General features: G+C 35.2%; 2 protein-coding genes across 5 annotated transcripts in view; one reads left to right on the top strand and one right to left on the bottom strand.

The window, feature by feature from the left end:
* The window catches only part of rk (G-protein coupled receptor rickets), a 144,749-nt gene extending 138,718 nt beyond the window's left edge, over nucleotides 1–6,031 (bottom strand). The window contains exon 1 of the mRNA XM_074137957.1: nucleotides 5,555–6,031. The gene's annotated coding sequence lies outside the window, so the exon portion shown is untranslated. The remainder of the gene's footprint in view (nucleotides 1–5,554) is intronic.
* Nucleotides 1–13,704, top strand: part of LOC141459193 (uncharacterized) — a 43,062-nt gene that overhangs the window by 24,985 nt on the left and 4,373 nt on the right. Inside the window, exons 1-3 of one of the 4 annotated variants that reach the window (XR_012461403.1) lie at nucleotides 10,718–11,187; nucleotides 11,653–11,731; nucleotides 13,091–13,259. Coding sequence is in view for 2 of the 4 variants with exons in the window: in XM_074137963.1 (XP_073994064.1) it covers nucleotides 13,095–13,259 (165 nt within the window). In the remaining 2 variants the exon portion in view is untranslated. Of the gene's footprint in view, nucleotides 1–10,717; nucleotides 11,188–11,652; nucleotides 11,732–13,090; nucleotides 13,260–13,704 lie in introns of those variants that run through there. The other 3 variants (XM_074137963.1, XM_074137964.1, XR_012461404.1) reach the window with 3 other exon arrangements.

Raw genomic sequence — 13,704 nt, 5'->3', positions numbered from 1 at the left:
TCCCAATCTATTTCAGTTTGCGGTTCCCTAAATAATCGGATTTTTTTTTCCACGGCGCCCTTAATACATAAGATTTTTTTTTCTAAATTTTTGACTTTCTTGAAAAATTGGAAATCTTTCCTTTTCAAAAGCGATTACCCAATTAACAGCGAAAAATTAAAAACAGATACTTACTAATTTTCCTTGGGATAATATAAAATATCTAATTTCAACTGTTTTGGTAATATCCATATGGAGACGGGACAACCACCATGTGGTTAGGTTAGTTGAAAAATAAATTAAACACGAATTTTAAATTCACAAACAATTTATTGAACGTCCATTGATGATTAACATCATTAAAATTATTAATGGGATGGACGGGCTTGATGTTCACTACACAGCTTCTCAAATCTCGCAATAAAATTGGATATGGCTACCCTCATTTCTTGTTCAACCTTAATTTTCGAGCGATATTTACTTTGTATTACCGCGACCGCCGAAAACCCAGCTTCGCACAAATAGGATGTAGCAAATGGAATTAATATTCGTTGAGCTTTACCACTAACCAGTGGATATCCATTTTTTACTGATATCCAAAAATCTTTTGCTCGAATTGTTTAATTGAATATTTCGCGGCGCCCTTATGACGGCACCGCGGCGCACACTTTGGGAATCACTGTTATATACAATTAGGGTTGCCAACTGGCCTTTTTTAACACCTGGTTGTCCTTGTCCTTTCTTAAATTAGGAAAGGACGCCTTTTGTCCTTTTTTTCAGATATTATTCACACAAATCTAATTTATTTTATTGTGTTTTTGATTTAAGTTTTGACTTCTGAGACTTCTTCATTTGGCGTGTTGTTTTTCTGTTCCGACTGAACTGAATAGGTCAACAGGTTATTGATGTAACGATGAACCAAATGCAAAAAAATGGCACCTGATTAGATGTTTCTGATTAATTACATTCTTATGGTAAGTGAATTCCTTTCATAGTGCCGACGCTGTTTTGAGGCCTACTTTTTTGCAATTAATCAGAGATTTCTGCATCAATGTTTAACATAACCCCAATGCATTGTATACCTTTCGAAAGGTGTTTGTATGTAGATGTTTTTCATGAATAGTACACGTTTTTTACATACATAATATTTTTGAGAAAAATGAAGTCAAAGTTTTTGGAAAAAATTAGAAACTTGCTATTCCTTATGTTTGGGCCACAAAGTGAAATACTTGATATTATTATTTTGGAATACAAATTAGCTTATTTAAAAGGAAATTTAACCTTCTTTCTAATGAGCTTATTGAAATTGCTGTAGCATTAATAGTTTGAGAAATATAGGCAACTTTTTGCTAAAAAGTAGTAGTACCTTAAAAAAACATAAAATTAAAAATATCTATAAAACGGAGCCGAATCGAGCCGTAGTTTATATAGAATTTTTTGTTGCAAATGATGCTCAAAATCGCCTTCCGAAATAACGGTAGTCTTATGCTGAACACCCTGTATATTCCTGGGCCCCAAAATCCTGTCGACGGCCCTGAATGTACCTAATTTTTTTAAGGATGTCCTTTTTTGGAACTTTATAGAGTTGGCAATCCTATATACGAGGGTCATTCAATAAGTAACGAGACAAATGATTATTGCTCAAAAACGGTTTATTGAATCAGTACAAAACTTTGGTTACTTTTCAACATAGTCCCCAGCAACACTTATACACTTGTCCCAGCTTTCTGCTAATTTGTAAATGCCCTTGGCATAAAATTCTTTGGGTTGATCTCGAAGCCACTTTTGCACCTGATTTTTTACCTCTTCATTGGATCGAAAATATATCCCTCGTAGACCAACTTTAAGGGGTCCAAACAGATGGAAGTCTGGTGGGGCGAGGTCGGGGCTGTAGTAGGGATGTGGAAGGATCTCCCATCCCAGTTTCTTAAGTTTTTCTTTCGTCAGCTGTGCCGTATGTGGACGGGCGTTGTCATGAAGCAAAATCACACCTTCAGTCAAGAGCCCACAGCGTTTCGTTCGAATTGCAGGTCTTATCTTGTTTTCCAGCATGTCACTGTAGTACTGGCTGTTGATTGTTCTTTGGCCTTCAAGAAAATCACAATAAATTGGCCCCTGAAAATCCCAGAATATTGTAAGCATGACTTTACCGGCAGATGGCTGGGTCCTGAATTTTTTCCGAATGGGAGAAGTCGTATGCTTCCACTCAAGGCTCTGTCGTTTTGATTCTGGCTCATAGTGGTGGATCCATGTTTCATCACACGTTACAATTCTTTTGAAAAAAACCTTCTCCTTCAGTCGAATATCGATTTTTCAACTGTTGACTGATTTGAAGCCGGGTTTCTTTGTGAGCGTCCGTGAGTTGTCTGGGCACCCATCTCGCACAGGTTTTCTTGTACTGCAGCTTGTTGTGAATAATGTTATGGACAGTTCCAACACTCGCATTTACTTTTTCACTTATCAGTTCAACGGTGATACACCTATTGTCCCGAATTAACGCGTCAATCCGAGATTCGAGAGAGGAAGTCCCAACTTCGATCGGTCGTCCACTGCGTTCTGCTCGTCAGAAACTTTTGTACGGCCACTTTGAAACTGTTCTACCCATTTGTAAACGTTCGAACGATTCAAACAATTGTCTCCGTACACTTTTAACATTCTTTTGTGGATTTTACAACCTTTCTCACCTTCCGCGACTAAAAATCTGATCACGGCACGTTGTTCTTCCACGGTGCAATTCTCGAGCGGACTCGCCATCGTTAACTGAGTAAATTTGAGGTTATGTTTACAAAATATAATTGAACAGCTGATCAGATGTCATCGCAAGGTTGCCAACTTTATGTCCTGAAAGTTTCATACGGATCAATTTAGCTGTTTTTGAGCAGTAGTAATTTGTCTCGTTACTTATTGAATGACCCACGTACAATACATTAATTTAGACAAGAGATTAGCTCAGTACTTAGCTTACTGGATTTCCACACGGATTTCCTGGATTCGAATCCAGCTGTTGGCCCTCAGATTGTTTCTTACTTCTTACAACTTACTGCCCAGTGGTAGGACAGTGTTGTCTGTATACAAGAGAATACAGTCCAGAAACAGGCAGTAAACTAATAAAAAGTACAGGCGCCATTGGCCGCAGATTTTAACGTGCCTTAAATTATAACAATAAAATAAGTTAATTAAATTTCCCATCCGTAGTTGCACAAACTCGCAACTTTATTTGTTTCGTTGATTTTCGGCCGCTGAATTCCCCCTAGCGGATAATCGAAATTTGAAAGGGAGAAGGAAAATGCTGTTATCATTTATAGATCTATCGATAAAGTGACATCAAACGATTTGCGAGAAAAACTGACCGTTCAAAGCTTTAAAAATTAAAATTGTCATAGCTGCTAACGCTGTTTTGTGTTTTGGTTTTTTCCAAGTACGATGTTTCCGCTCTGATATGAGAAGCCAAAAAACTCGCTGGTCGATCATTCAAAAATTTTGACTTCCGTTGTTTCAAATCTAAAAGGCTTAAAGTTCGCGATTTTTTAAAGAAATAAAACAGTATATTATTACTGTATTATTATATTTATTTATTTTTAATTTTTGATTAGCTTAATTTATTTATATATTTTGCGGTGCATCGACTGCTGCGATCATTAACGTTTCATTTCATTACTATTACTATACTTTGTATTATTTATTTTTACTTTTAGACTAGTTAGTTGCGTTCTCAATAAAAAAAAAAGCATCTTTAAGCTTTTCTCAACACGCAAACTGCATAAGACATAAACTGTGACTCCTTTTCCAGCATATACGAGGTGTGTTCAAAAAATAAGGTGAATTTTCATTTTTCTTAAAAAATATTTATTTATTCATCGATTTTTATTTTGTCTCCTTCAAAGTAGTCCCCCTCAGATATAATACATAAGTGCCAGCGTTTTTTCCAATCCTCGGAACAGTTCTGATATGCACTTTTTGGTATGTCCTTGAGCTCTCTCAGCGATTCGGTTTTTATCTCCTCAATCGTCGCAAATCTCCGTCCTTTCATGGGTCTCTTCAATCATGGGAACAGGAAAAAGTCGCAGGGCGCCAAATCTGGTGAATACGGTGACTGAGACATGATAATGTCATTCAACAATTCCTGAGCGATGCTCATGCGACGGTTTTTTTGATCAAAATTCAGCAATTTTGGAACGAACTTCGCTACTACACGCTTCATGCCCAAAATTTCCGAAAAAAATTGCAGGACATGTGCCAACCGATATGCCGACAACCTCAGCAACTTCTCTAATTGTGATTCGACGATTCTTCTCAACATTTTCATCGGTTGTTGATGTGCTGGGGCGTCCAGGGCGAGCGTCGTCATTCACATCTTCTCGACCTTCTGTGAAAAGCTTGTACCACTTGTAAACATTTTTTTGACACAGAGTACTCTCACCGTACGTCACTCTCAACATTTCAAGTGTTTTTTAACACTTAATTCCATTTTTTACACAAAATTTGATGCAAATTCGTTGATCCATTTTTTTCGACAGAAGAAAATCGCCGAACTCGCAAAACACTTGTCTTATTTATGCCTCTAACATACAAACTAAACATGCTATATAGCTACAACTTTGAAAATATGTTCGAGACAAGTGTACCAACATAAAAAAAAAAGACAATCGAAATTCGAATGTACGTAGCCCGCGAAATTTGAAAATTCACCTTATTTTTTGAACATACCTCGTATTTATAATCAGTTAATTTCTCCCATAAGAATCAGTCTACCACAAATATTTTCGCACCGAAACGGTCCCACTGAGCGTTGGTTTACAAAATAATTGTGGCAACAGTGATGCGATTTTAGCAGTGACAGAAAAACAAAATTTCGTGCCCTGAAAGTCTTCTTTTTAAATTTATTAAAATTCCTTAAATCAATAGTTTTCAATCTTTTTAAGAATTTCGGCATTGGATTTTTCATTTGATTTTTTTTTTTGCGTATCGCTAAAATACCAAAATTTGAAATAATTTGCGTTGGATTTAAGTGGGGGTAATTTTTTAAGGAAACATCGAAAATTAAGCGATTTTTAATAATTAAATTATATTAATTAGAATTAAATAAATAGCTTAAATTATTAATGCTAAAAAAAGGTAGGTTACCGGAAGAAGGTTCAGTAATTTTGCAATCGGTTTTTTAGCGTTCTACGTCAGGTTTTTTTCTGATTTTGTTTCTTGATTATTCAATTTACATAAAATTAAATATTATTCATTAAAAAAAAAGATAGGATGATTTTAATTATTAAACTAAACTTAATAAAAATAGAAAAAAAAAATGCATAAAGCTGTTGTGTTTTTTCAACTATTTGAGATGTTTTTATTGTCTCTCCACTTGAAGAGAATGAATACAAGTAGACTGGCTCTCAACTCGGGACGGCTTAGTCCCAACACAAAAACGAGAACTTTCACTGCAAGTAATTTATTTTAAAAAGTAAACACATGGTATTTAATTGCTAGGTTATAAAATTAGAGATTAATTTTTATATTATTAAAATGAGTAAATTAAAAATTAAATAAATAATAAATATAAGATTTTTTTTTGTTTATTTCTTACTTGGTGTGGCATAGAATTCAAGCCGGATATGTGATGGCTGTAAATTAGCTCTTGCACTAGCTCACTGGTGGCTTAATTAATAAAAAAGAAGAGCAATGTAGAAAAATTTTGCTTAAAATAAAAAAAAATACACTACACTTTTTCTATCAACAAATTTAAAATGAATGTCTCTCAGGTTTGAAGTTTAACTTTGAATTTACGTTTTGTTAAGCAGTCAATGTAAACTTCGAAATTTGAAAGCGAAATTTGGATTTAAAAAAAATAATAAAATAAAAAATAAAAAGTATTACGGTGTTATATTTGTGAGAACAATTAGGTAAGGATTTTGTTAGTCTATGAAACAATTAAATAAATAAAATGTTCACAAATCTAAAATGAACGTAAAATGAAATTGAAAACAAAATAATAGGAGTGACTGGCGACGGAAAGAAGGTAAATACTACGGACAGCTCGGCGGGCCAGTATGAACTAGCGGCTGACAGGAGCTGGTCTTGTCCCCCACCATTAGTACGCCGGCCCGAGTCCACTCCCTCGTCTACGTACGCGCTCTGCAACTTTATACGCCTCATACGCACCATAGCATAGGCCATTTAGTCTCCGTTGTTTTTAAACTTATCCAAAAACAAAAAAAAATCGATAATCTGGTGAAAATATTCCCCTATTTTCAGTAAAGTAGCGTGCTTTTTTATCTGGGTAGGCTTTGGCAATAGTGACCCATCCCATTTCTGTAAAACGGGCACCTTTGAACAGCTTTCACAGCCAATAACATAAGAATTGGCCACTAGTTTACTGTATATTTCTATCCTTTCACACTTTAAACTCTGTTTTGTTGAATTTAAGCCCTAAGATTTAGCAATGGTGGGCGAAACCCCAGGTGAAAAAGTTGATTACTAGCTAATTACGCAGGTATTTACCACGGTACTGTTCCAAGACCTATTGGCGTTGAGTACAGACTGAGTATACAATGAATCGCACAGAACCGTCAATGGATAGCATGTTTGGGCTTTTCAGGGAGAACAGGGGACAATATTCAAAGTATTGAGGCGGCCACGGTAGCCGAGCGGTTCGAGGCGAGACCTGTAAAGCTAATATGTATTGTGGTACTGGGTTCGATTCCCCGGTCCTAGGCCTTGGATTTTATTTAATGGTTAATATGTTAAAAGAAATTTACAGTTAAGTATGTTTGCTAGTCGCCTCCGTCCACTGACACCTAATTTGGTAGTTGGGACGTAAAGCCCGCCTGAAAAAATAGCCAAATACTTTACTGTACTACTTTACTTTTATTAAAGGTATTGAGTTGCTTTGGACAGACATAAAGCCTACGGTCTGATCAGGAATACTGTGGTCAGTAAAAGAGAGGTCAGCAAAAAAGTGAAAACTGACCGTCTTCAAGACCGTCTACTTGCCTCTTCTTCAGTGATGGGGCAGAATCGTGGACTATGCCTGATAAGCATGCAAGCCGGATTACTACAGCTGCCGAAATGAGATTTCTCCGCCGGGTCGAAGGGAAAACTAAGCGAGATAAAATTAGAAATGACTGAATAAGAAGCAGCTTAGAGATTCAACTCTTTGTAACCAAGTTGGAGAATCGGCAGTTGGGATGGTTTGCCACGTCTGCTGAGAGAAGTGAAGAGGAGAAGATTAGGTGCTTGAGGGAGGCCAAATCTGAAGGCCGCAGATCAAGAGGCAGACCAAGAGGCAGACCAAGATTGGGCTATTTGGATTACATCAGGCGATTGGCACAAAAGCTAGGTCAGACATGGTCATCTATCCGAAGATTGACAAGTAATAGAGAAGAGTCCGCCCGATGGCTAAAGGCCTAAGTTATCTAAAGCTCCATGCTGAAAGGCATAAGAGCGAAGACAAAGAAGAAGAAGTAGAGTTGCTTTGTTCTGCCAGGGCTGAAAGTTCGATTTCATTTTCATTGAAGGCATTAATGTTTAAAGGTTTAAACCTCTAAAACGACTCTTGGAACACCATGCTTCTAGGTATATTGATTTTAGTGGAGTTCTGGCCATTAACTAAGATGGTTTTCTCATCTTGGTAGGCTGTGGCCAAGAGTACTCTTTAATTTTATGCCAATGAAACTTCTCCTAACAAACAACCTTTGAATATCCGACTTTCCTGTATCTAGTTCATACAATACAAGTCACGAGAACATTTTGAGAGATGTCTCATTGTAAATAAATGTAGATATAGATATTTTCTTTATTCTCAAAACATAATTGGTAAAGAATAGTCTCTACAACAATTTGAAATTATGTTCGTTTTTTTTCAATTTAAGACGCGTCTTAACATCTAAGGTTATTGATGCCCAAAGCTTTTTCCAGTGCTCTGCCGGCCTCCGGACAGTGTTCTCTTGATACAGACAACACTGTCTATCGCCGTTCAGTAAGCTGTAAGAACCTGCTAGAAAGAAAAAAAATCTAAGGGCCAGCAGCTGGATTCGAACCCGTGATCTCTGTGTTGGAATCCAGTATTCGCTAACCACTCGGCTAATCCCTTCCCTAAAATAATCCATATACAAATAAATAAACAAATAATTGCACGTAACTCGTTCATTCAATTTTATCTGTTGTTTTCCGATACTTATCTGAGGAATAAAAACAGAGAAAGTGGATAAATTTTTTGAACTCGTTTTTAAATTATTGATTTCGTTCAGTGAGAAAACCAGTTCTTGTGTCTTTATTCTGTTCATTGTCAAATGATTATCGCTGATATATCTGGACAACTTACTGAAGAAGGGCATATTCAGCTTGTTCATAATCCTGCAGTAGACTTGACTTTCTCCAATCGCAACCAAAGCTGTATCATCTGCGTATTGATACACTTTGCATTTCTCATAGATGGCTTAAAAATACGTATACTCCTTGTACATATATGTTCTTGAACTTTAATAAAAAAAGAAAATTGATCAAAATGAAGCTTAGCCACATTTCGTAGAATTTGGAAAAATGTTTATGCCAGAATCTCGAAAATGCGGTAAGAGTAAGGTTACATTTTATGCCAGATTCTCGAAAATGCGGTAAGAGTAAGGTTACATTTTATGCCAGAATCTCGAAAATGCTGTAAGAGTAAGGTTACATTTTATGCCAGAATCTCGAAAATGTGATAAGAATAAGGTTACATTTTATTACCGTTCAATATTTTTGGTGACTAAATAATAGTTTCAATAAAATGAAAAATTAATGCCAGTTTCAGTCATTATAAACTTTATCATGCCGAGCTTTCGACCTAAGGACTAGGTCATCTTCAGAGCTAATTTACAATATACTGTTTTACATCATTAGAGGGTTGGTGTGTCTTCTGTCTTGTCTGTTCATGGACTAAACCTAGTTCCTAGGTCGAAAGCTCGGCAAAATAAAGTTTATCATGACTGAAACTGGCATTAATTTTCCATCCTATTGTTACATTTTATGCCAGAATCTCGAAAATGCAGTAAGAGTAAGGTCACATTTTATGCCAGAACCTCGAAAATACTGCAAGAGTAAGTCGTGTAAGTGTTTCAAACCATATTTATATATTTACTTTATTTATTATTGATAACATTCTACACATGGAGACATCATGATCGAGTGAGCACTTATGTAGGTCACATTGTAGTGTCTAGAAAAAAATTGATAAAATAATTTCAATTTATTCGACAAAAATAGTTTAGGACAACTTATAAATTCACAATCGTATAGAAAAAGTCTATGTGATTTTTAATTTTCTATGTATTTAAAACTGTAATCAAAACAATCAAACGACTTGCATTTTAAATAATTACATTTTCTTGGAACTTACAATTCGTACCAAAAAGCAGTAAACTTCATTGTCACTCGTTTATTTATTTATGAGCAAAGCCCATTTTTACAATTTAAAAAAAAAGAAAAAAAGAAATTGAGCAAAAACAATAAAAAAAAAGAAGCTATATTTTACACAAAAATGAATTATATAAATTCGAATAAAAACTAAATACATTAAAATTAAACGAAATAAAATTAATTCGAGGTTCTTGAAAATAAATATAATTTAAAATCTTCTACTTCTTCTATGTTGGCTCTACAGGCCACCATCCAGTTATGTAGTCCTGGATATTCCTCGAATCCTGGGCAATTCCGTCATGCCAACGCAATCTTGGTCTCTCAACACTCCATTTTCTATCCGGAGTCTCGCACAGCATTTTGGAGGGAATCTCTGTTCGGTATTCAGCCTCGCCATCTCAGTTGGTTTAACATAATCCATGCTACTAATGGAGGCTCCTTAGTTACAGCATATAGCTCTCTATTCTTTCTGGTTCAACAACTGATGAAATAATATTGCTTTACTTGAAGCTTAAGTCGAAGAGAGTGATGAACTTGATGGTTCTGATTGTGGTAGCAAAGAGATTGTTTCACAAAAGAACTTTTCCGACAAAGCTACCAAGTTGCGCCTTTCGTAGACAAAAACAATTGATCGTATCTTCCACACTAAGGTGGAACCTTTTATGGAAGGTTTACAATGACATAGGAGAAACAGCTTTGGATCAAGAAGCAGCACTTTTAAAATAATAATGTATTGCTGGACCTTCCAGTTAGCCGTCCTGGTCCAAAGTATATTATTGTCAGTCCCAATGGTGCAATCTAATCCAAGTTTTAAATGAGAACTTCCAACAATTTTTCGTTTCGGAATTATGCTAACTACACATTGCACAAAATCATTTTTGTTTTGTCCTCAAGGGCTTCAAAAAGGGACAGTACCTATCAAAAATTTGACCTAATCACAATACTTCCTCTTACCTAGTACAAGAGGACGTACCAATAAATAAAGAAAAAGAAAGAGCTTTTATAATTATTTCCTATGTTACATCATTATAGTTTTAGGACACAAATAAATAATAAATCGCAGTCGATGCGCCCCCTCAAAAAAAAAAAATTCATTGAATTGGCAATAATAGACTTGCAAAATCATACTAGATCATTAAGAGCTCAGACATTCATAGAAGTGTAAACCTTCCTCACCTTACAAAGAAGTAAAAAAAAAAATGGCCCTACAGAACAGAGTTCACAATTGTAGTCAATATTGACCCCTAGAGGTTGACAACATTCTTAGGGATCGATTCCAGCTTGGAAGTCGTAGTGGTTTGGTGGGAAAAGTTCATTAAACATTACAAATTAAATTTTTATTGAATTGAAAGTAGCCACATTACCTGCTAAAAGTTTTTTTTAAGTTAAAAGTTTGAAACACCTAAGCCTAATACACCTGACATCTAAGCGAAATATCAAATTTTAACTTTTTTTCGATTTTTTTTATTCAACTTATGGTGGATAAGTATATGCACAACAGTTTGGACTCAGAAGCCCTCAAAACGGAGATGTCCAGGGAAAACTCGAAATCGGAATCTGCACTATTGCAATTCATTTGTTCTCTTATTACAGAAAGTAAAAACGTAAAACTTTCTGTATAATTTCAAAAGGGTCCGTAAGATGTTGCTAATTCGCTAGTTAAGTGACCCTGCACTGATTTTACCGGAAGGTTACAGATAACCTTCTCTGAAGCTATTGAGCTTCAGTTGAAAAACTTAACGTAATGACAGTTCATCATTAACGTGCACCGTCATCAGTACACTTAACATTTCTTTGAAGTTTAACAAGACGGCTATACAAAAAAAGGTACAAAAACAAATTTGACTATTCATAAATGATAAATTGTATATCTCAGTAAGAAACACTTTTTATTTCTAAGTTGACACACTTTCTTAATAACTTTTGGATAAAGGATGTTTTGTAGATAGGTAATTCAGATCAGAGTGTATATGAACAAAATATCCCAAAGTCATTAACTAACTCTCGAGTAGCTCAAACTTATTTTACTACCATTGCTCCTCAGATTTTTCGGACAAAATTCTTCCAACAGATCTGCGACCTGAGCTTAATGTTACGCGTATTTTCTCGAAGCTAACTACAAAGATGTTTTTTAAGAGGGTTCTTTTTGTGGGTATGGAAATAAAGTGGTAAAATCAGCCTAACTAAGTCTTTAGTGTGAAATACAGTGATTGTTAAGTTCTGCAAAATAAATATGTATAAATCCAGCAGATGTGCGTTATGATATTTAAGGACTAACAAATATTTTTTTAGGCTAGCCTTTCTTCAGGGATCTTGGCATCCATGCGGTTATCCATGCCGGACAGCATCCACCGACTGTGCCGACATTTTGGTAATACTAATAGAGCTTATAAAGTAGTTAAGTTAACTAAAAATACATATGAAGTGTATTGATTTTAAAAATATTAGAGAAGTAATAACTGATCAAAAACTTTTTTTTTTATTATAATAATAATTTTCTAATTTAATAAAATATGGTTCTAAATTTTCATTTACAGTTTTGGTTCCATCGCGTTTGATTATTTTATTTAGCAAAAATAGAATTGTACATTGCACCACATTATTAATAATAACAACTTACAAGTCAGCTTCCCTGAAATTGTATACTAATCTTGTGCTAGAAAAAAGTTTTTCTTTCGAACTTAATAAACATTCTCGAAAGGGTTTTAAACTTTCTTAGCTTCAATAAATGAGTCTGCCAGGAAACAAAGTAAATGTTTTTGACATTTCGCTGGAAGTTTTAAATATTCAAGTTATTTAAGATGTGTGTCAATATTTTTATTATTATATTCAGTACCGTAGGGGCGTAACATCTGTCTCAATTTCTATTTCAACACGTTTGAAGAAAAAACAAAATGTGTCAAACTAATGTTACCAATTATCTGGACAGACTAATAAGTTTTGCTATTTTAGTATATAAATTCGCTCAGTATATCACATACCTACACAACACCACCATACATTAATACAGTAAACGCTACATTTTTCTAATTTATAGTTATTTTTTTTCAGTCAACTCTCCAAAGACATCATACAAAATAGTGGCTTATTTGCATTAGTACATTTCAATAAGAAGAGAAAGAAAAAAGAGTTGGTTATACCAAAACAGAAACGCAACCCAACGCTTACTCGTGCAGTGCTTTCTCATTTCCTCGAGGAACTTTTCCTCACTAGCGTCGGCGACAATATTTCTAACGCTGGTTAGGGAAAATGGCAATTCTTATGGAGCTGGGCTGCTCCAATTCGTGCAAGCCGTCCGCCTGTTCGTTCCATATATCGCGCAGTGTTCGAAGCTCACTGCAATACTACCTACTACCAGCTTTAACGACGTCAGCTATTTCCTGGCAGTATTTATAAACTCTGTGATTGCCTTTGATCCGGAACATACAGTTATTTTGTTAAAGAATTGTAACATATTTCTAAAATTAAAGTAATAAAAAATGCAAGGTCAGTATATTTTTTTTTTTTTTTTTTTTAAAGCAGTGCTAAGTTAAATAACTGCATTTTATACTAAACTATTGTACGGAATTCCTGCTCTGCGAGACCATTTTCCTAAACGACCTGTGTTTTATCTTGACTTATTCACCAGTTGTTAAACCTTTTTATTATGTATTTATTTAATATTTAGGAATTTTGTGAATATATTTTTTAATATTTTGAATTAATTAAATTACTTATATCTGTTTGCTAGCTGGATGGGGAAGAAAGGCAGTTCCAGAAGGCTGACCGGGCCTAAGAGGAAGAAGAAGATGCGAATAGCCAGCCCTGCGGTCGAGATTCCGCCGTTTGAATACTCAGGTTTTGATGCTCCCACTGGTCTAAAGAATATCGCTCGTCTGTTAAAAACAGCTTCACCAGAGGTAAGCTAATTATCGCTAAGTTTTTATCTGTAAGAGGAAAGTATTGCGATTGTGTCAGATTCTCGAAATAGAGTTCTCCTTAAATAGAAATAGAATTCTATGAGACCTTCTGATTATATATCTAAATGAAATTATCGATATGCAGACAGAATATCTCAAAAATTGCTGGACGCTCATGCTTGGTAATCCTTTAAGGAACCACTCTCTTCTATACTAGGGTTTGGTCAACTTCATGTTTGAGAAGTTGGTTATAAACTAAGGCAAGCTGATTAAGGAACTTGTTCGTCTATCTTGTACCTTGTGTTGGCAACAACCATTCCTTTGATGGCTGTCTTGTTAAGATATCATATGAAGGAATCATGCACACTGGCCACCTCACTCCTTCCTTGAGGCAAGGGTTCTGATGTTGGAAATGTTACTTAGGCACAACCAAGCCCTCTTGAAT

Source organism: Rhodnius prolixus, unplaced genomic scaffold (genome assembly GCF_049639745.1).
Source record: "Rhodnius prolixus isolate KJV_2025 unplaced genomic scaffold, Rpr scaffold_11, whole genome shotgun sequence".
Taxonomy (NCBI): Eukaryota; Metazoa; Arthropoda; class Insecta; order Hemiptera; family Reduviidae; genus Rhodnius; species Rhodnius prolixus.
This window is presented reverse-complemented; position numbering and strand designations above follow the sequence as displayed.